General features: G+C 42.7%; 1 protein-coding gene across 2 annotated transcripts in view; it reads left to right on the top strand.

Annotated features, from left to right (window-relative positions):
• ak5 (adenylate kinase 5) overlaps positions 1–22,874 on the top strand; it is a 51,128-nt gene continuing 28,254 nt past the window's right edge. For both annotated transcript variants that reach the window (XM_062527491.1, XM_062527484.1), the window contains exons 1-6: positions 1–362; positions 1,366–1,552; positions 1,964–2,131; positions 3,465–3,637; positions 5,676–5,789; positions 13,496–13,687. In XM_062527491.1, coding sequence (XP_062383475.1) covers positions 303–362; positions 1,366–1,552; positions 1,964–2,131; positions 3,465–3,637; positions 5,676–5,789; positions 13,496–13,687 — 894 coding nt within the window. In that variant the 5' untranslated portion in view covers positions 1–302. The remainder of the gene's footprint in view (positions 363–1,365; positions 1,553–1,963; positions 2,132–3,464; positions 3,638–5,675; positions 5,790–13,495; positions 13,688–22,874) is intronic.

Raw genomic sequence — 22,874 nt, 5'->3', positions numbered from 1 at the left:
ACATCACGCGTAGTTTTCCCTTTTGCAGCAGAATGAGACCTATGATACAGTCATTGAATTTTTAAACAAGAACGAATTGAGGGGCTGGTTGGAAAGCAGCATGTCACATGGACATCCACCGGTTCCGCGCTAGGGAGAGAAGCGCCGCTTTCTGGAATCCAGTAGTCAAAGGGAATTTGAATAGAAGGTCTTACTAAGCGGAGTTCCAACCGCAGATCAAGAGAGACCAAAACGCAAAGTAGGCTATTGTAATCTGAGCGAAATAGGGATTTTATCAAAAGGCATTTGTTGTCAAGACTGCAATGAATACGAACGATGCAAAGGAATATCTCTCAAGAAGGGAGATACCTCAACTGTTTGAGGTGAGATTTATGCGATGCACTGTTTGAAGGATGTCACTTCTCCCAAGAGTTAGCCTACAATTATTTTTGTTTTTATGAATACTGAAGTGCAAGGAAACTAGATATGACATTGAGTATTGCATTTGAAATGGATACAGATTAGAAACATTTTATTTAATGCATTTTAAATATTTGTGTATTTTCTTCAAAATGCTCAAGATGACGATTCATACTATGTCGTGCGTAATTGTGGCTAGTCTATATTCAGTTATATTGTCAATCTCAGATGACCACCATAATTGTATTGTTGGCATGTCACTGATCCAGTTGTCTTTTGTGTTTAGTCTAATTAGGCTATCCGATTTATGGCCATACTCACTCTCTGTGGGCTATTCCAGACTTGACTCTGAGACAGATTGTCTGCAAGACATTGCTTATTGGCAACATTGTTCACTGTTAATATAATACATTAAGTTACATGAAAAGGACACTCTTGAGGAAGTATAGGTTGTAAGTCGTATAAAAAATGTAAAAACATTTGTGACGAGAAATGTTATGCGATTCGTAATAGGCTATAGGTTCAGAGTTGTTTAACCTGTAAACATGTCAGCAGATTGAATTAAGGTAAAGTAGCCTATGCTACATTTCAACACCGTTGCATGTGTTGTTGTTAATTGTCTGTGTTGGTCAAGGCTATGTCTGCAAGGATAGATATTGTATAACATCACAGTCTTGGCAGTGATCCCTTTCCATTGTTATTGTTATTGTAGCAGAGAGACGTTTGTGGGAACAGGTTAAAGAGGGAGGGGACCAACTTGGACGGATGCATGTGCGTACTGAAACACCTCAGGGTCAAGAAAATCAAAACAACAAGGGATTTATTTTGAGCTTTAAGAATTCCAGCATGAAGAAGCTGAACATGAGGCAACACCATCTCTCTCTGTGTAGGCTACTACAAAACAAAATCAATGCAATCATTTAAGTTTTAATGATCAGTTTCACTCAATCTTTGTTGGGTGCTCAGAGCCTGCTGACAGGTTTGATGTATTACCGACCAGAAGACCCTATCGATTACCTGGAGACTTGCCTGAAGAAAGTTAGAGATCTTGGAGGCACCGATAAAGTCAGATGGGACACCTTTGTGGGGCAAGAGAAGAAGTCTTTGCCACCTCTCAACGGAGGCCAGTCACGGAGGTCTTTTTTTCGTAATGGTATGTAGAACAGGAAGGGGGAACCTAGTCCTGCAGTCAAATTAAATAATGGTTCTAATATACATGCAAATGACCGGTATCTCCTCAGAGTACAGTGCACTAATGTCACTTTGATCACTTGCGGAAATATGGCCAAGCATGAAATCTGAACTGAGACTCCAGGCCAAAAGATAGGGAAATGAAGACACAGGGGCTCTACAAAGAAACCTATTGAGTTGCATTTGCATGGCAAATCTGTTATAGCTTCAGTCAGAAACTGTTTTTTGTCCATGTAGATGGCCTGGTCAACAGCAGCTAACTTTAGTTTCAATCTATATTGCACAATGCATATGTTTTAAGCCTTGTCCTTTTATGCACTATTTATGTCTTGTCCTTTAACAAGTCGTTGTGGTGCTGTGCTCCCCATTCCAGTTCTGCCCGACAGCCCCAACTTCCCCTACAGGAGGTACGAGCGCCTCCCCCCAATCCACCAGTTCTCCATCGAGAGTGACTCAGACCTGTCAGAGACAGCGGAGCTCATCGAGGAGTACGAGGTCTTTGATCCATCCAGGCCCCGCCCCAAAGTGATCCTTGTCATTGGTGAATACGCTGTCATCTCGCTTTCCCTCCATTAACAAGCTGCCACTGTGTTGCAGGGTGATTAGAGTGATTGATAAGGCCCTTAGGCGTGAATACGCTCTTAGAGGATATATCTTATTGAAGATAGTGAAACAGAGCACAGCGACAAAGAAGAAAGTTGTGGAAGTTCATTTGTGTTCATGCCTGAGGGATTGTCTGTGTGTGTGTGTGTGTGTGTGTGTGTGTGTGTGTGTGTGTGTGTGTGTGTGTGTGTGTGTGTGTGTGTGTGTGTGTGTGTGTGTGTGTGTGTGTGTGTGTGTGTGTTTTAATATTTATTCCATTCTATGAAGTGTTGATGTTTTTTTAGCAAGGGTATCTAAATGAGCCTTTATGGAGGTCACTCTTATGAATGTGAGTTCATAATACATCATTTGAGAGACGTACATTGCTGTTCAAAAGTTTGGGGTCACTTCGATATTTCCATTTCACTTCATTATAGACAGAATACCAGCTGAGATCAGTTTTTTTTAAATCAGGGCAGCAGTTTTCATATGACATGATGTGCTTACATAATTGCAAAGGGGTTCTCCGATGTTTTCTTAGTAAATCTTTTAAGATTATATCAGATTAGTAAACAAAATGTGCCTATGGAAAATTGGATGAATGGTTGCTGATCGTGGGCATCTTACGTAGATATTGCGTCAAAGATCAGCCATTTCTTTCTACAACAGTCATTTACAACTTTAATGATGAAAACAAACAAGTTCTTAGTAATTCCAAACTTTTGAATGGTAGAGTGTCTGTCTCTCATCATTTTTAATTGTGGATAAAAAGAAATTGTGTCTGGCTCTGCCATGACTAATTAATGACATTTTTATGAGTGTGTAAACAAAGTAATTTGCTTAATTTAAATCTATATGCATATGTAGTCATTATCTTCAATTATTCGCCATTTATTTTTGTAACAGTTAATAGCCATTTTTATTAGCCGTTAATGGACATGGCTGTGAAAAGTGGACAGGAAATGAGTGGGAGAGAAAGATGGGATGTGGGTTTGAGAAATGACATCAAGCCAGATTCAAACCGAGGACTAACTAACGGTTAGTGTCTTGTCCAGTATCCTCGGTTTGAATCTGGCTTGATATCATTTCTCAAACCCACAGTTATGGGGTGACGGGTTAGGGAGGAGAGGTAACCTCTCCTCCCTAACCCGTCACCCCATAACTGTTAATAATCTCGATTATACAGACGGCTAATTTTGTAACATGTGTATAAATGAGTTGGCGAGGCATGCCAAGGTGAGTGGCACCATGCGTGAATTGGCACTGAGTGTCATCTCATCCACTCTTCACAGGTGGTCCTGGCAGTGGCAAAGGCACGCAGTGTCTGAAGATCGCCGAGCGCTACGGCTTTGAGTACGTCTCTGTGGGGGAGCTGCTGAGGAAGAAGATGATCCACAACGCCAACGGCAACAGGAAATGGAGCCTGATTGCAAAGATCATCACCAACGGGGAACTGGCTCCACAGGTATGGAGCGGTGCGAGCGGGCCGAGGAGAGATGGAGGCAGGTCGTGTGGTATAACCGATACAGATCTCGGCTTGCTGAGAGATGAGACATAAAAAAATGTCAAAACAGAGTGATTGATCGTGTCGGTTTGTAGACGCCGTTCCTGCGAGTGTAGGGCAGAGAGACAGACAGTGTGGCACACCATTTTAATTTGTCAGCATGTCAAACAGAATAATGTATTGCCTGCTGTCACAGTGTGCTTTAAGCTCCATGAAACATTCTGGAGCAAAAAGCTACTTGAACAGCAAAAAGCTACTTTTACCTACAGTACAGCAGAATACAGCATGAGCAAAACAGGTTTTCCAGCAAGCTAAAATTAAAATATTCAGCTATGAAGATCACACATCTACGTTTTTGGAGTATATCATAAAAGCCCAGTAATAGGTCTAGGCGTAGGCATGGTACTGTACAGTGTGTCATTGCCTAGGCATTGATGTTTTTGAAAGTATAGCCTACATGAAAGCATAGCCTGCATCATATCCAACACATCCTTAGTCTCATTTTTATGACAGGTGACACTTTGATTCTTTACAAGACTATTGGATTTTTTTTACAAGTGCTTGTGCTGAGGATCAAACAAATATCCGCTGTGTGAGCTAAAAATGTCAAATTAATATTTTAGCCATTGTTCAGCAATGTTGACTGAATAAACCTCAACAACAAATCTGTAAACACACACACAAAACAAACACAATCATGTAGAGTTAACTGAAGAGTGGGGTGTGTCTGAGGGGTGAGGGATGTGTGTGTGTGAGAGAGAGAGAGGGGTGTGTGAGAGAGCTAGAGGAGCCAGAGAGGAATTGGGAGTTGGGAATCAGATCATTCCGACTCATAAACAGTAACTTGTTGGTGGTTTCTCACTGTGCTTGCGGTTCAGTCTCTTAGTGGCTCCCTGCCTCCCTGAGACAGACATGGCTTCTGGTTCTGAGTCCCCTCAGCTGAGTCTACACTTCTAAAATGCAGAGATTATGCATGAAAGGATAGTCCAGATCTCCCTCGAGACTTTAATATGACGTGGGATTAGAGGGGACTGTCGCAGGAGGCAAGAAGTGCTGCTGGCTGGCAATAGCAGCGAAATTCGGCGACTGTTTATGCACGATTAGGTGATTAGCAGCCAAGATGGGGACAAATAAGGATACACTGATTCAGCTTCCAGCATTTCACCTAACGTGATCTTAGAACTTATCCCCAGTGTTACATCGCAGAGATTCAAAGCTTCAAAGTGAATTTTTGAACATTTCCTTTTAAAACTGTGCTTAGTGCGTAAATGCAAAGGCCGATCAGACTGAAGCATCACAATGTTGATTCAGGCTCTTGTGAGTGGTTGTTGCAAGAAGGATGCCCTGATCTAGCCATCTGTCTTGCAGAGGAAGAGGACATTTGGCTAAGGGGAGTTGCTTTCCTGTGTTTGTTACAGTGCAGAAAATTATGATTGATTGCATTAGATATTTTTAGATGGATCCTTAACTTATTGCTCTTCTAGTTCATTAAACAAAGTTTACAGTGCTGTATCTGCATATTCGGTTATTTTTTCAGTTGTATTTAGAACACAGTTCTTATATCTTATCATGATACATGAATACTGTCAATTGCAATTAATCCACATTTTGGCAAGAGACAGTTTAGTATAGTACAGTTCCTTAAGGGTTTGGAGTTGAAAGAGCACACTTTTCCATATTGACATATTGACATGGACACCTTTCATATGTTCTTCAAATGTCAGAGAGCCAAATGAGAATGCCATTCTAAACAATTAGCGCAGTTATTAGGCCTTTCCACACTCAAGTTGGAGGAAATTTGACAGATTTGAGATAATTTGAGTGTTATAACAGTTGTTGACTGTTGGCTGAGTGTTCATAACAGATAGTCCACACATCTTGTTTGTTTTTGGTTGGGGGTCAACCTGAACTTGTGCAGGTTTAAAGTCATATGAGTTATTGATTAATAATGTTTTATTTCTGAAGTTATTAATCAGAGCAATTTCTCTTCCCCTTACAGGAGACAACTATTACGGAAATAAAACAGAAAATTATGAAGATACCGGATGCTACCGGAATTGTAATCGACGGCTTCCCGCGTGATGTTGGACAGGCACTATCCTTTGAAGATCAAGTATGCTGCTTACTACGTAGAATACTGAGTTTATTTAAGCTGTTATTTAAGTTGCAAAATTCAGTCTATGCCTTGGCTTGAACATTTAAATCTGCCGGCCTAGCAAAGTGTCCCAATACCTTGAAGTGCATGTAAGGTTGATCCTTCAGTCCTTAGGCCATAGGCCATAGGCACAGGTGACCCCAGAGCGTGCACACACACACACACACACACACACACACACACACACACACACACACACACACACACATGCACATACACACACACACACACACACAAACACACATGCACATACACACACACACACACACAAACACACACATTCTTTTGAGTGTCATTTTGAGTCTGACTGCTGACAGTAGTGAGCTGCCCGCCCTAACTCTCCCTGCCAGTGAGCCCTGTATGGCCTGCAGACTAATGGCCATGTGCTCTGAGTCTGACCACACTGTATTTCCCAAAGGGTCACGTGTGGCGGTTAAGTCAGTCAGAGCACCTACTTAATGTCTTCTGTTGCACAGAAACACCCACATCTGATTTGTTGAGAGAGCATTAACAAAGGGATGTGATTTCACGGTGAGTAAGGCTCGGGAGAGATCATTCAAGTGCCAAGTGTGGCTTTCTATCTCTCGGTTCACAGTCCAACCCACACAGCTTAGTGTACTGTTCTCGCTGTGCATCAGAGGACGAGTACAAGTCATGGGTTCTGAGGGGGTAATGTGGGGTGTTTGGTTGGAAGTGGAGTGGATAATCACCTCAGTGAATGATCAGAGTAACAGGTAATGGCTGCTCGTTATTTAGCTTTGTGCTTTATCAGCCCAGAGGAGCCTTGAAAAGGCTCTAATTAGAACATGGCTGTCGAACATATCCAATCTGAACATATTCTTTTGGCAAAGAAATGCGTTTAGATTTGAAATTCCCTTTTTGCCCCTCAGTTGTTTTCTTCATGGTGTTCCCTCGATGGTAAGCACGCATGCATGAATGATAATCAGGTCTTCATCGAAGATGACATGGAATGGATGAACAGAGTATTTTACCTTGTTCTCTGACGTTTACAAAGAGGGTATGCAACTTTGGTCTGTGAAAAACATGCTGTTATGATGTTATTTTACAAGGCATCTACATTTTACAAATCTATAATTAGGCTGGGGAATAAAATGGCCCATTTTAGCAGACATTTAGTGCCCCCTCAAGGTTATCTGGCACCCGCATGCATAAATAAGTGCGCTTTACACTGATTGGCTGCCTTGCAGGCAAAGACCTCTAAAAATAGGCTACAGCAACTTCTACCTGAATCTCCAGCTCCAAATGGTAAAATAACATTTGGAGGGGGACAATGATCTGAGGGAGGGTTCGCATCACAGTGTACAGTATGTTTGTTGTTTTTAGTGGTCATTTCAAGAGTCCAAGATTTGCATTTGAAGGAGGAAATAACCATGTTTGCGGTAGCTTTGTGGCCATGTACCAAACTCTCCTTATTGAACAAAGCCAACGAAAAAACAGTGTCATTTTATGTCATTTTTAAGGTCAGTGAAGTCCAGTATAAGAAATCTAGGATTCCCTAGAGTTGTGATGTCTGCTGCACTGAGGGAACCCACACCTGCTAATATTGTTCCACTAATGGAGACTGTTGATGCAAAGGGAGAGTCCAGGTTTTTACTTTCCCGTTCGATAACTGGACGTTGTTGTTTTCTGTTCTTCATGTGAAATGCCTACTGCAATGGCTGGGTTTCTCAGGATTCACAGTCTTCGAGCAGGTTGAGCAACACATTGAATATGTGGCACAGTGGATAGCAGGTTTGTCCTCCCCTGTCCATATGTCTGAAAAATGGAACTCACTCTTTAAGCTGTCTATTTTTATACAGATGGAAGGATTGATGTATACGGCACAAGGCATATTAACGGGGCTTTAATCATTTTCTAGAGCCCAATGACTGACAGCCCCTCAGGAGTGACTGGAGGTGATTTTATTGGTGTTTGCCAAAGACCTGCTGCTGCGTGCCAGTGTCCCGGAAACGTCAGTATGAGATTTGATTGGCCCTTTATCTCACCGGCGTCGCCGGTCGTCACAAGCAAATGTCTCCATAAAGAGGCAGGCCACGTGTGGCAGAAGTGTGTGCATGCGTCTGAATGCTGTCTGGCTGCAGTGGTTAAAGTTAACGAGTGGTACCGATGGCAATCTCTCTACCTCCACTCTTCCCTTCCTTGTGTCACACCAATTACTGCTGAGGTTGTCTGACACAGCCAGGCATCTATATGCAAGGACTGAGAGAAAGGAGAAAGAGAGAGAGAGAGAGAGAGAGAGAGAGAGAGAGAATCTAAAAAATAAAAATCCTAGAAGTAGAACACCTTTACCATCGTACCGTGTTTTGTGTCAGGTGTGTCGATCGTTTTTTTCTGCATGTGAGGTGACATTGCGCCGTGTTTATTTCCTGTTTCCTCCCGTCATGGGAGTTCTGCGTCTGCTCTCCAGAAGCTGTTAGCACTCTGTCTGTGTCAGTGCTGCTCTGCCTTAATGAGGGCTCCACGTTAGGTGAGAGCCCCCCTGAGTGTGTGTGTGTGTGTGTGTGTGTGTGTGTGTGTGTGTGTGTGTTTCCTGCCCCTTAATATGCATTTCAGATACGGATGAACCTTTTCCAGTATATTAAACAGAGCCCTGTTTGACGGAGCAAAGACGTTCATGCTTCACAGTGTCTTCATATTGGCGCCAGTGAGCGTTGAAAATCATCACTTCTGTTGAAAGTCATCACTTCCACAAATCTGAATCTGACACTGTAGGAGCACTGTGACTTCCACTCAGAGAAGCTCACTGGCATTCAGATATCTCTGTAGCCTACACATTAGGCAGCTATGAGAACCTCAGAAGTCGGTTTCTCGGAACTGATCTGCCAAACCCAAACATTTTACATTTGCTTTTGAAACAGAGCAGACACAAGTTTACATCTATACATAGGACTTTCATCAAACTGTATTGTGAGACAATACAGTTTGATGAAAGTCCTATGTACTGTACTATCTCAATATTTGAGAAGTGGGGGAGGAACTGAGAGAGAGAGAGAGAGAGAGAGAGAGAGAGAGAGAGAGAGAGAGAGATGCCTAAGCAGTTGTACAAACTAGCTGCTCTAGAGGCTGGATGAGGAAAAACTAATCTCTATGGACACAAATTCAACAAAATTACCTGAAATGAATCCTGTGAAATTGCTTTTTGCCATGGCAGCCACAGGCCAAAAACAATGAGTAACCTATTACAGCTGTGATGTTAGACACAGCACGTTAGGCTACTGGGGTATAACTACAAATATAAACATAGCTGCACAGATTCTGTTGTCCCAGTGCTAAATGGAACAACAGGCTTTATTTGGAATGTCAGTATGATGCCACTTACTGATACCAAGAGAAGTGGCTTGAATGTTCAATGTTTTGTTTAGTTGGAACATATTTCAACCTTGGCTGAAACAAAGCTGAAGTACAGTTTTTTTTTTTTCTCCAAGTCTCTTCATAGTGTCTTTTAACCCGATGCCCCTTCATTTTTGGGACATTGTGTTGAAAATATGTTGGTTTTGTTCAGTTTGTCTTTATAGTTGCAACTTGTGCTGTGTGGATAATCATCTTTGGAGGAGAAAATAATTTGTACAGTAGCATTCCATTGTAGTAGTATTGCCCTTCACTGCAATCCCAGATTATGAAAACAGATCAGTGTGTGGGCTGTAATATCCTGTGCCTCCTCTGAATGTGCCACTGATGCAATCATTGGTTATGGTCAATACATCAGCATGTCACTGCATCGCTAAGGGGGAGTTCCAGTTATATTACGTGTGACGTCCTTCTGCATTGCTGATTCTCAATGATAATAATAATTAACGTAAAACATATCTTTAGGTGACGAGGTTATTGTTTGTTTCCGCAAAAGATGGGATTTTTCAAATGTCCTCACCTCAACATTTCAACAAAAGAGAGTGAGCAAAATAGATAGAGAGTGGGATTTGTAGAGTTCTGGAGAGTTCTGGAAGTGTCTTTCCATGCAACTCTGTCCTTAGATGTTACGTGTAGACAGGCCTGAGTGAAGTTCTGCATGTTCAATGCAACTTTGCCCTTACATGTTACATGTAGACAGGCCTGAGCAATGTTCTAGACATAATCTTGTGTCATCATTTAGGATGTTGGGCATTGAAGGTACACTATGCAGGTTAAGGTATTTTTGGTGACTGTACTGTAGCTCTCCTTTTAAAGCCGCAATATATTTACATTTTATTCTGCTGTTGTAAATGGCAAACTTCTCATGACTTGAGAACCTGGCTGGTTTTCCCGTTAGCGACTTGCTACGTCTGTGCTGTTTAGCCATGCTATGTGAACGATTCACTTATTACGTAACGTTCGTTTACCATCAAATTGGCTTCTTAAGGTTATATTAAGGTAAAAATCTTGGATAGTGTACCTTTAAGGGCAACAGACAGCGGGGGAAAAGTCAAGCTTCGGAAAGTAAAAATCCAACCATGTATTCATGGGTTTCATCAGGTCCCTTTCCACAGGTGTACAGTATAAAATCAAGCACCTTGATTATCAATGCAGACTACATGTTGCTTGACCTGTGGAAAGGGACCTGATGAAACTCATTAATTGGTTTTACCTGTGTAATTAACACAGGTGATCTCACTAATTAGCTGCTCTCCATTGCTGAAGAGTTATGCTGATTATAATCAGCCTGTTTAAATGAATGTTTGGCACAGATACAGTATGTGGGAGGACTTTTACTTTCTGAAGCTTTACTTTTCCACCTCTGGCACTAGATATACTGTATGGCAGAAACACTCCACTGTTTCATCTCCTTTTGCATGATTTAGCCAGATTCACAAGGGCAGCCTGAATAAAAGAATCATGAGAGATGAGACTCAAGAGACAGACAGACAGAGAGGAAGAGAGAGAGATAGACAGACAGGGAGTGAGAGAGAGGTAGAGAGAAAGACAGAGAGGAAGAGAAAGAGAGAGTGAGAGAGACAGAGAGAGAGAGAGAGAGAGACAGACAGACAGACAGAGAGGAAGAGAGAGAGAGGTGCTTTGAGGATACAGAAGCGAAACTCATGCCTAAAAATATCTCTGTTAATTGAGCCGTCTCCTGTCCCGTCCCCCCTCTTCCTCCTCAGGCGTCCTCAGCGGAGGATGGGAGAGTGGCAGTGTTTTTCTGGAGGCAGTGTGGGTGCTGTTTGGGGAGGAAGGGAGGTGGAAGAGGGGTAGACAGGGCTCTTTCAACCACCCCGCCCGGCTCCTGACAGCGTTACCCTTTTCTTCAGCAGCATGCGAGGGCAACACTTTTCACAGGGAAGCCCTCTGAGGCTACACTCTACTTTTAATGTAGCTCCGGGCGGACCTCCGTTTAGGACGCTTGCTCATCTCAGCTCCCCTTGTCTCAGCCGTTCCTTGCCCTCGATATATCTCTCCCAGCCTGTCAGGTCCGCTGTACCCCCCCCCCCCCCCCCCATACACACACGCGCGCACAAACACGCACGCACACACACACACACACACACACACACACACCTCCCAATTCGAGAAGCCGCACAGATGGGACGCGCCTTGTGCCTTGTGGCTGTGCCCTATATAGAGCTGGACCAGGGCGCTGGGAAGCATCACTTGATGTCATCATGAGTGTCTCTGCGGGCCTCTGCTGCTGCCACACAAACATGTGACTTCACCTCGTGTCATTTGTGATGCGATTAAGCCTTGCATAGATGTTATGCTGCTCATACTTGCAGTGTCCCAGTTTTTGTCTCAATGAAGGTGAACGTGTCATGACTAAGAAAGAGCTCAGTGGCGTGTGTTGTTGTTGTTGACATGTGAGGATGAGCATGTACTGTAGGCGACACGGTTTACTCCGAGGCTGTCGGAGTTGGAATCTGTTATCGCCAGTCGTGCATTCTTACTGCACTTAACTGAAACGGTTCAGGGGGTTCAGAGAGGATAATTTTAGTCGTGGTAATGCTCTTTGTTTGTTCTTACATACTGTTATCTCACGTTGAACTGATCTCCTTGTTCATTCATACATAGCCTACCCTTTTCTCATGTTGCACTGCTAAACTCCTTGTTCATTCACACATACCCTTTTCTCATGTCAGACTGCTAAACTCCTGAAGCATCTCTAGAAAAGGAGCTATGTGTTACCTTCGAAGTGTATTGCAAGCGTACACGATCCGCATAAACAAGGTCAGAGGTTTCATAAGTATGCTAATGTGCCTCTCACATAAACACCAGTGACTGGGTCTTAGGGGACCTCATTCATTTGTTTGTTTGTAGAAAGGAATGCAGCTCCGACTGCCGTCTCCACAGTCTCCTCAGCGAGGAGTCTGATGCGGAGTATATTTTGGGCTTTGGTCCTCAACACAGCGGTAGAAGAAATGAGAACAGCATGAAAGATGTCTTCCTGGGAGAATGCAAAAATGACTCAACAACAATGTGTCTGTGATGTTCGTGCCACGTCGAGATGTTGAATCCTACTGATGTGTTGCTTTTTATAGTGCGTAGACCTCAGTGATTATGTAGGTACAGGGAAAGGAAGTGTGTGTTTTTATTGAAAGGCTTTAGATCATGCCTTCTTTCATGAACTTCATTATATTAATTAAATCATAATTCCACAGTGTGAATACGTAACCATAGTGACCGGTGCTCGTTTCCCTCTGTGGTAGATGGCTGTACCACCAGACACCAGTTTTCTCACATGTGAAACCAAGAAAACACATCTCACACACATTGTGTCCTCTTCATTATTATCCAGTTAAAGGGGTTTTAACACCTATTATGTGCCAACAGAATCACAGATAAGGTGTTAGTGCTGGAGGAATTTGTTTATCTAACTTCATAGGCTTTGAGACTAAGAACCTGAGCAAGATTGGTTTTAAAATGAAAATAATCTTCAAAGAACTATTTGATTATTACCGTGCGCATTACCAATTGCACGTCTATCTATAGACTAGGTGCACAAAAGGCTCTTCCTGTACACTCATTTATTTCCGGTGGAAATTAAACTGTTGTAACGGCATCTTCTGTTATGTTATGCTCATTAAATCTTCCACTCTGACACTGAATATCTTGTTCAACTAATAATAACAATTTCAACACATATAAATCTTTCTTTGTCGTAACGTACTGATTCCCAGGTGCAGCATCCAACCGGGTCCTATTAGTCCTATTAGTAGACACTAATTGCATTACCAATAGCGGCAGGCTCAAACACACCTGTCTCCATCGGAAACAAATGAGCGTACAGAGAGCCTTTCCTGCATGTAGCCTATTGTAGGAATTATTCTGGTTGATTTTAACAGAATTTATTACATTTGTTTACATCTACATTTTGTAACATGGTTTTGAGTTGGGATTCATGGTCCCACTATAAGATTCAGTTCATGTAACGTCTAACACAAGGTCATAGATCTTAAATGTTAGGAATAAAAATTGCCTTCTGTTTATTAAATACTCTTTGTAGTGAAATGTATTTAACGTTTCTTAATGCGGGTAATAATGGTGGTACTTGGAGAGACAAATGTTCTGAGGTGGTAGTCATTGTGAACAGTTTGAGAACCAGTTCCTCTGTAACCTCTACCACAAGGTCGTAGATCTATTTGATTTGAACCCTTCTCCAGTGTGAACTGTACCCACTGGTGTGTATGAGGTGTAGTGATGTGTGTGTGTCCCTGCTGTCCCTGTGCTGTCTGATCCAGATCTGCACCCCAGACCTGGTGGTGTTCCTGGCCTGCACCAACCACCGCCTGAAGGAGCGGCTGAAGAGGCGGGCGGAGCAGCAGGGTCGCCCGGACGACAACCCCAAGGCCACCGAGCGCCGCCTCACCAACTTCAAGCAGAACGCCATCCCTCTGGTCAAATACTTCCAGGAGAAAGCGTTAATCGTCACAGTAAGTGTTAAAAAAAGAGACAAGTATAAATGGATGGATGGGTGGTGATGGATTGGTGGATGGGTGAATGGATGGATGGATGGATGGATGGATTTTACTGATTCTTCATTCTTCTGAGTTCAATATGTAGTTGCAATTAAAATTGCATGGGAGAATCAGGTTTTTTGGCAAAATAAGCAAACTTTCAGCTGTCTGCAGGTGGACTTTGAGGTATGCTTGGGATCATTGTCCTATTGGAAGGTCCAATGATGCCCAAGCTTCAGCTTCAGATGATATGCAACTCGCGCGAATAATAATGCTGCTGAGGACACCAACTCATATCTCCTATGAGATTGCGGTGATGGCTATCTTTGGCCATACATCTGGCCATATTCAGACAAAGCCAAATAGAGCGCTGAGAGATTCTCATATTCCATCGTGGTCTACAACTGTGCCTGACAGGCCTGTGCTTGTCCTGTGTGATGCCGTGTAGTTATGGATTACTGGACTGTTGTATCCAATAATGCCAAAATTGTTGAGTGTAGATATCAAGGTGTTTATCACTGTTGCATCATCATAATAAATAGATAAATAAGACTGTCAAGTTTTATTATTAAGTGTCAGTTAACAACCTTCTCCAAATGCACTCTGAGATCACTTGAATACAATGGTGTTGTGGTGGTCTTAGTATAAAGCATATGCGTGCTAGCAGAACAAGGAGAGGATGGTGTAATTAGATAATTTCCTAGATTAACTATATATCTCGTCTAAATCCTCTGGATTTGAGTGGTGGAACCTAAGCAAACACCGTGAGAGGAAAAAAAGGCCTCCGAGCCGCGAAGATGAAAGAATCTGTAAATGTCATGCTCTTGCTAATGTTTGATGCACAGCTTTGCATGGGCAAGCGCACATATAATGTCAGTCGGTCTATGACTAAGGATGACTAAGACGATAAGGCTCCATCAGAAATAGACTGCGTGGCACATCCGTGTTTCTTGGAATCCGCAGCAGAAATGGAGTGTTTTTGATAGGCCTGGGGAGCAGGGTGTTCTCTCCATCTCCCTCTCTCTTGGGTTGTAAATCGCAGTGTTATTGTGGATTGGAGATTTGGAAAGCTTGATCATGCCCCCGTGTAGACTTAATTTAAGGTGTAATGTTCCGTGTCAGATGGAAGTAGTAAACACTTTTCTGCAAACAAGGCTCATGCCAGTCACAACCTTTCACTGAGATTATGATGCTCTGGTACAAACCACCATGCTATGAACTGCAAACGATCAATCTTTCTCTTAATCTGCCAGTGTGTGTGTACAGTATGTGTGTTAGTGTGTGTGTGTGTGTGAGGAGAACTTTAAAAACCTTGATTGATGTACTGTATGTGTACACACGTGTGTGAGAAATGCTGTTTCTCTGGAGAGGCAAAGTGACCTCTGCTATCCTGATGTTGTGGAGCGACTTGTTGCACTAACTCTTCTTTTACAGTGAACTGGATAACCTATTGACTTTTGGTTTGGTTTGTTATTTTATGTCTGTGTGTGAGAGAGAGTGATGCAGGTGTGTGCATTTCATCAGAGAAGGGAACTCAGAGAATGGTGCAGGCCTGCACTTTGGTGATTTGAAGAAAGCTGATTTTATTTCTTTTTTTCCCTACATGGGTGCTTGGAACATAACATAATATGACTAACAATGTGCAAATCACCATAGAAATGGAGAAACACTACAGGAACCAGCTTATGACCTGTCTTCATTGTTATGATAAAACTGGGAATCATCAGCATAATAGTTTTGTTCTGTGAGATAGATTCTAAGATTGATTCTAAGATAGATTGTAATGTTATGACTGCAAGCCAAATAGAGTATAACTACTGCAGCTGGGAAAAGGGTGCATGTGTCTGGCTAATGTTTCAGTCTAAACAAGAAAGTAAGTAAGATTCTGTTGAGTCGGTCTAGACAGGAGACACTGAAAATCGCCTAATTCAGACATTTCGATCAGAAAATATCTCCTATTAAACAAGCTAGCGTCTTACATTTGCCAATGCTTTCAGTGCACGAAGCATGCAACATTAATGACAAGTAGATGAGATGCTCAAGGTGAAGGCAGTATTGTCCTCCTCATTATATTTCAAGTATTACAAGATTCTTCCCGGCATAATGAGCTTGAACGGGTGATATACTATGATATTTACAATTACAGATAATTACAATATTTACAATTACAGATTTCAAACCCCAAGAACTGTTATTTCCCTGAGCCCTGTAATTCAGACTACAGACTACTCAATCAACTGTCAATGTAGTCACTGAAAGTCTCATTGTCTGTAGAGGAGGTTGTTTTATCTCACCATGACATAGCCATTAGGTAAATGGACTTCTAATAAGAAAGTAACACTCGATTTGGGGTGTCCTTCAATCTCACTGACTGAGTCAGGGTGTTTGAACAATCCTCCTTTGAGATCTTATTAATGATGCTGGGGGATTGCAGCTGATACTGCTACTGCCTCTGTATGTGAAGTGTTGGTGCACGGACTGATGGAAGATCAGTAGGCCTACGACGTGCCATCTGCAGTGTAAACAAGGCTGTGCAGTGAGGGATCTGCCTTGGCAGGATGTCAGAATGCGTGCCCATGCCCTTGCCTGGTCATCAGAGCCCATCAGCACAGATGACAGTGTGGTGGCGAGCGGGGCATTCTTATAGGACACACCCCAGAACAGCATACTGTATAGGAGATGTGTGCAGTAAGGAGATTTCACTCTCTGGTGCCGCATGAGCAACAGACGATAATGCTGCAGTAATTGCACAAACTTAACTCAGCCCGTTAAAGTGAACTGCATCATTTGAGGTACACTAACAGACAAATCGCTACCGTATATGCCTGTCTGTCAGTGGAACCAATTATGCTCTTTATTTGGATAATGTATTGTGGGTGATGGCCATATAAGTGATTATTACCTCCGCCAAGGAGGTTATGTTTTGGGGACCGGCATCTGTCTGTTTGTTTGTCTGTCTGTCTGTTTGTCTGTCTGTCTGTTTGTGAGCAAGATAACTCAAAAAGTAATGGATGGATTTCGATGAAATCAGGGAATTGCAGACATGACACAAGGAAGAGACAATTACATTTTGGGAGTGATCTGTACCACCGTCGGGACTCCGGAGGCGTTTATGTATTTCGTTTAGTGGTGTAAGGGCATGGTATGGCCACGTGGTGGCTATCTACAGTATATAGTTTAGGTTCAAATGTGTGACAACCTAGGAAGAACAATGCAGGTGGAGGTCTGCAATCTCTGAGTACTTTTCTAGTAATTGTATTGTATTTTTCTGACTGCAAAACTTTTCCACTTATCAGTATGTTTCGTTGCAAACTCGGAGGACAGGCACAACACTATCTATATAATATGTAGCATTTAACTCAACACCACATATGGCATATATTCCCCAGCCCAGCCTAGAGACAAATGGAAGAACATCACATCACATACAAAACACAGTAGTCACGTCTCAGCCCGTATTAGTATAGGCATTTAAAGGGATATTCCGCCATTTTTGGAAATACGCTCATTTTCCACCTCCCCTCGAGCAAAACAATCGATATTTACCTTGTTCCCGTTCATCCAGCCATTCTGTGAGTCTGGCGATACAACTTTTAGCTTCAGCCTAGCATAGATCACTGAATCGGATTAGACCATTAGCTTCTCGCCTGCTAGCTTCATGTTTAAAAGTGACTAAGATTTCTGATAATTTTCCCATTTAAAACGTGTCTCCTCTCAAGTTAGAAAGTGCAATAAGACCAACTGAAAATGAAACCTGCCGTTTTTCTAGGCTGATTTGACATGGAACTACACTCTCATCTGGCGTAATAATCAAGGCAACTTGCAAACGTACCATAGGCGCAGTGATATCTTACGCAGCATCTGAAAATAGTCCCCATAGACAACAAGCAGTAGTAGTGCCAGTAGCTGCCGCTAAATGCTCGCTGTTAGTGTTTGCCCTAAATGCCCTAAATGCTCGCTGTTAGTGTTTGCCCTCCAGAAATTCACCTAGCGTACTAGCACACAAAGCCACAGTCAATGCCTCAGTTCCACGAATGCGGGCTCGCGTTCACAAACAGCCAGTTCCACAGTCTGCTCTCAACAACCCATTTCAATCTAGGGCATGGAGAACAATACTCATGACCTCACCCCTCCAAAATAAACAGTGAGGTTTGTACTCCAAACTGGGACAGGTTTATTCAGCCTACCGAAAAGAACGAGACCCTGGCAAGTAAGGTAATCGGATCTCATCTGATCTGATCATATCAGTGCCCTGAAGGGCTGCCTAGATAAATGTGTCTGCTACAGTAGGGCATTTAAAACCCTCAATGTCTTCAGGAATGTGTTGATATCCATGGGCGTGTGTTGATAGTGCCCCATTTAAACAGGCAGGGATGGGAAGTGGGGGGGCTGGTCAGTAAGTCATTGCATGTTCTCTGTCATTCCCTATGTCAGTCACGCTCAGCTGTCAGCTGCCCTTCACTTGGTATTAAGATGAGCTTGTCTAAAACGTCTTGCCACTCAAGAGGCAGAAAAAAAAGCGAAAGGAACTGGAGCAGGGACTCTAAATATACTGCAGCTATTTACCTGTGGACTTAGTGAACCTCGCTTTCCTTTTTCAAAATACCTGGAGAGAAAGGGGGGATAGAGGAAGCGTGTCAGGCTTTGCCTTGTCAGTGTGATCAGCCCCTGGTGAGACAAAAGAGAACTGGGACACTCTCTGCTCTCTGTCTCTCGCTAGATGTCTGTGCTTGTACCGGATCTCTCTCATTCTGTCATTGCATCGCAGGCTCACATCCTCTTGCTCTCTCTCGCCGTCATCATCTGAAACTTCCCCTTTACTCACGTTCCGCTCGTTCTGTCTTGGTCTCATATGTGTCATCATCCCTGTGACTGGAAGGGGGGGGCGGTGTGTGTGTGTGTGTGTGTGTGTGTGTGTGTGTGTGTGTGTGTGTGTGTGTGTTGAGGGTGGGGGAGTTGGTTGAAGGTAAGTTCAAGGGCGGCGCCTGTTGGATGGATGGATGGATAGATAGTCGGTCCCAGTGCGAGGAAGGCAGGCACTGCAGGGGCTGTTTACTGTTTGTTGTCTCTTTCCCCAGTGCAGTGCTCTGAGCACAGAGGACCTATCAGATCAGCTGTCACACGGCCCCATGAGCACAGCCTCCGCCACACAGCAGTCTGGCCTCAGCCTCTCTCTCCCTCTCTCTCCCTCTCTCTACCTCTCTCTACCTCTCTCTCCCTCTCCTCTTGTTCTCTCTCTCTCTCTCTCTCTCTCTCAGACAATTTTAGTCCAAACGCCACCTCCACACCTCCCCTCCTCAGAGGCTTCTTCACTGCCGCCACTCTCTGCCCACCCATTTATTATCACTGTCAGATGTTTGTAGCACTTGTGTTATCTTGCATGTCTGGGCTGTGCTTTGTGTCTCGAATTATTAGGCACAGCAAGCAATATTGTTGTTGTTATTGTTTGTTTGCTGTTTATTTATTTTTTTCTGTTTCATTAATGAAAAAAAGTTGAGGACTGACTATCCGATTCTCCTATGGTGCACCATTAAGGTCTGATCATACTAATTCTCATTCACTCCAGGAAAAGTCTCTTCTCATGTTGATGAATGTGATGTCTGAAAATGGATAGATTCTGATTGGGCTGTTAGCTTTTATCATTCTCAAAAATAGCTTGAAACTGATTTCTGACTATATAGTATTGACGTCATTGTTGTTAAGTGCACTGTACATGTATGTGTGGACGTTGCATTCATATTAGCCAGAGTGATCCTTTTTTTGCATTTTGAAATTAGCTACAGTTAGGGAGATGGGGGGGGGGGCATGTAGCTCTCTAGATCTTTGGGCAGAGATGGGTGGCGGAGCTAAGAAATCCCTGCTTCAGGGATGAGGAAGAAGGTGCAGAGATACTGTACATACTAGCTGCTACTTCACCATGAAAGCATTTATGAATTAGCATCACCGAGGAACAATTAAATGATAAGGTTTAGCCAAATGGCCGCAGTGGGTCTTTAAAATCTATTTTTAATCCATCCAATTTAGCATCCGATTGAGTGTGTCTGTGTGGATATCTAAGAAGATCTGACTGAGGGAACCTCAGACTCTCTTTCTTTCTCTCTCTCTCTCTCTCTCTCTCTCTCTCTCTCTCTCTCTCTCTCTCTGTCTGTCTTTGTGTTTTTAACCCACGATCACGTCATATGTGAGTGGGAAGCTTCCCGGTGCTAATTGGTTGCCTGTGTGTGTGAGAGTGCTCAGCCTCAATCTCACATTCTGTCTGACAGTTCACACATGCTGCTACACAGACTCCCACGCTCTCCCTCCCCTTTCTCTAGTGGAACAGAGACACAGGTTGCTGTGAACAGACAGAGGCTCTGGAGAAAGAGGCAGGAAGAACATTTTGTGACGTTTTAAACTAGGAAATCAAAGCCTTCTGGAGCTCAGGGTTTGTTGTTCATTTGCCTCATAAGGAAAGATGGTTGATTATAAAAATGGCACCCCTCCTCTTTCCCAGACATCTGACCAAAAAGGTGTAATGCTGACAGCGTTTCATAGACAGCAACATGTCAGTACCGCTGGCTTTTGGAGAGTCACATTTCTCTGGGTCCTCATGAAAGGGGTTACTGAGAGGGGCTAATAAAGCCTGTGCTGCTCATAAGCATTTCATTGGGATCACTGCTGGGATTACCTGCTGGAATTACCTGCTGGGGTTACCTGCTTCCTGACTTATTGGGAGTATAGGCTACAGTACGGAGATACATGTTTTTGAATCTGGGAAAGTCTTTCAGCTAAAGTACTGTATGTGTATCACACCATCCTGGATGTGATTTTGTATTCCTTTGTGACTGTCTGTTAAAGGCAATCTTTGTAACATGTCTGAGTGTGGTTTGTGGTAAGATCCTCATTGCTCAGTTCACAGAGCCCTCCTCAGGCTGGGTACTATTTTTATTGCTGTCCTTAGTTGGGCAAAGGGGGATCCTGTGAAGTACACACACCCTTTGGGACATGCTTTGGGACTACTTCAAGAATCTCCATAGACTGCCTCTAACCACTGGGTGCTTGACTAGTATAATCATTCTATGTTTGTTATTTGTTTTAATTGTTACTTTCTAAACTATGCTTTGACTATTGCCCTTTTATGCTTGTATTAGCTCTTCCTGTTTGCTTCTGGAAAGCACATTGAATGGCCGCTGTGTATGAAAAGTGCCACATACTGTACATAAAGTTGATTTGACTTGGCTATTATTAACAAGGCTGAAACATCTCAATAGGATTGTGTTTCATATTCATGGCTCAGTATTCAAACACAGTCGCCTTTATGTCTTAAACAGGCTAAACAGGCTCTGCTAAATGTGCAATTCTGAAGAAAGATTTTGAACAAATGTTCAAATTCACCACATGCTGTACCACAGTATTCTCGATTAGAACATGAGATAGGGCCATTCTTCATCGGTGTCCTTGAGGATGTTCTCATCCTAGCGGCCTTTTACATGATTACAGCCTCTGCAGCTTCAGAATGTGCTGTGTCATGCCATCCATCAAACTGTAAGTGGTAAATATAATGTATGACATTAGTGCCAGCTCTCACATCTGATAAATGACTCAGCAGGTTTGCAGCCCCGTCTCATTGAACCTCTGCAGCATCTGTGCCAAGTCAGTTGGGTGAAACAGTATGGCTAGATTTTTGTTCTAAATCTTAGTTGTCTAACATTATCGTACAGATTGACTGTTGAATCGGCAGTTGATCTGAGTTGTATTCTTCTGTTCAGTCTATGAGTAAGTATTTTACTTTGTAATCTTTTTGTCTAGCCATTGTTGACATATCTAAATGTCATATTTCCTTTTGAGTCATTTCTCATTCTCAGAAAGACAACTTGCAAAAGCTGTTGTTGTGTTGTTTTAAATGTTGTCTGTTAAAGGTTAGACTTCTGGGAGTTGAAGATTGAATGTAACATTTTATATCAGGATAGGCCATCCTTGTCACCATGGTGTATAAAAAAAGATCCATTGAATCCTTGCTCAACTAGTCATCCAAAATCCATCTACAGTAAATGCTACTGAGGATGTCATTGCTCCTTACCCTGAAAGTGGCATTTACATTTGAAATAAGATAGTGGCTTCTGCTTTCACACTTTCTTCAAGGGACTTACTACTTTGAACACAGCCAGTTTGATTTTCTCATGACTGTCAAGAAGTCAAGAGAGAATTCTGCTGTCAGTGTACAGTGAGCGCTGACCCCGATTAACGGCAAGCTGTCATGACACAGTAGGCTGACTGACTCCCTGTTGTCTGGGAATTATATGTCATCTGTTTGCAGTTACAGGTGATAGCATATAGGTTATACCCATGGCCTGAACCTACTGTACATATTTGGCATATTATCATGCCTGTATCCATGTAGCCTGTATTGTCTGCAGAGGGATATATGTGTTTTTCAAACACAAGGTCAGTGTGCTGATGTGTTATTAAGTCAGTCTGCTCTAGTGAAGAAATGCTCTTATGCTTGGGAAAAGATGCTTCTAATATTATAGTGTTTTTCCTTCATAGTCAGTGATCCTTCTTTGCCCTAAAGGGGACTGTTATCCACATAATGATAATAGTTTAACATGTTTGAAGCCAGCCTTTCCTCTTCCTATTTCATTTTGTCAACCTGTACCCTTTATACTATACAGTAAGATTGTTACTGTTAGTGTGATTGCAGATGACACCCACCCCCCCCCCCCCCCCCCCCCGGCCACCCTCCCCCTTTAATATTGTAATCAAAACTGAGATGATATTATGATGATGTTATTTTTTTATCTTATTTTATAATGAAATGATGACCACTGATAATGTATTACCTATTCCACTGTCAAAACATCAGTTGTAAGACACACACAGTGGTGTTGAAGTCAGTGCTAGAAACATTTTCATTTTCATGGGAGCGCCGAAATTAAAGTTTGTCCTTCAGAGCTATTCTTGAGCGTGTCTGTAACTAATAGGTGTAATAACATCTCGCAATTACATTATGCATTGGCCCTAGAGAGAAAGTAATCTATTCATTAACTTGGTGTTTTAGGTAAAATAGAACAGATAGCTAAAATGAATAGTCATGCAGAGAAGAGAGTTGTCACAGCTATTTATCACAGCTATTTATTTTCTTGGTTACTTAATCTGTTGTTGGAAAAGGCATCCCACATCCTTG

This window comes from Sardina pilchardus, chromosome 2, assembly GCF_963854185.1.
Source record: "Sardina pilchardus chromosome 2, fSarPil1.1, whole genome shotgun sequence".
Taxonomy (NCBI): Eukaryota; Metazoa; Chordata; class Actinopteri; order Clupeiformes; family Clupeidae; genus Sardina; species Sardina pilchardus.
Note: the sequence above shows the minus strand (reverse complement) of the source record. Positions and strands in the feature narration are given on the sequence as shown.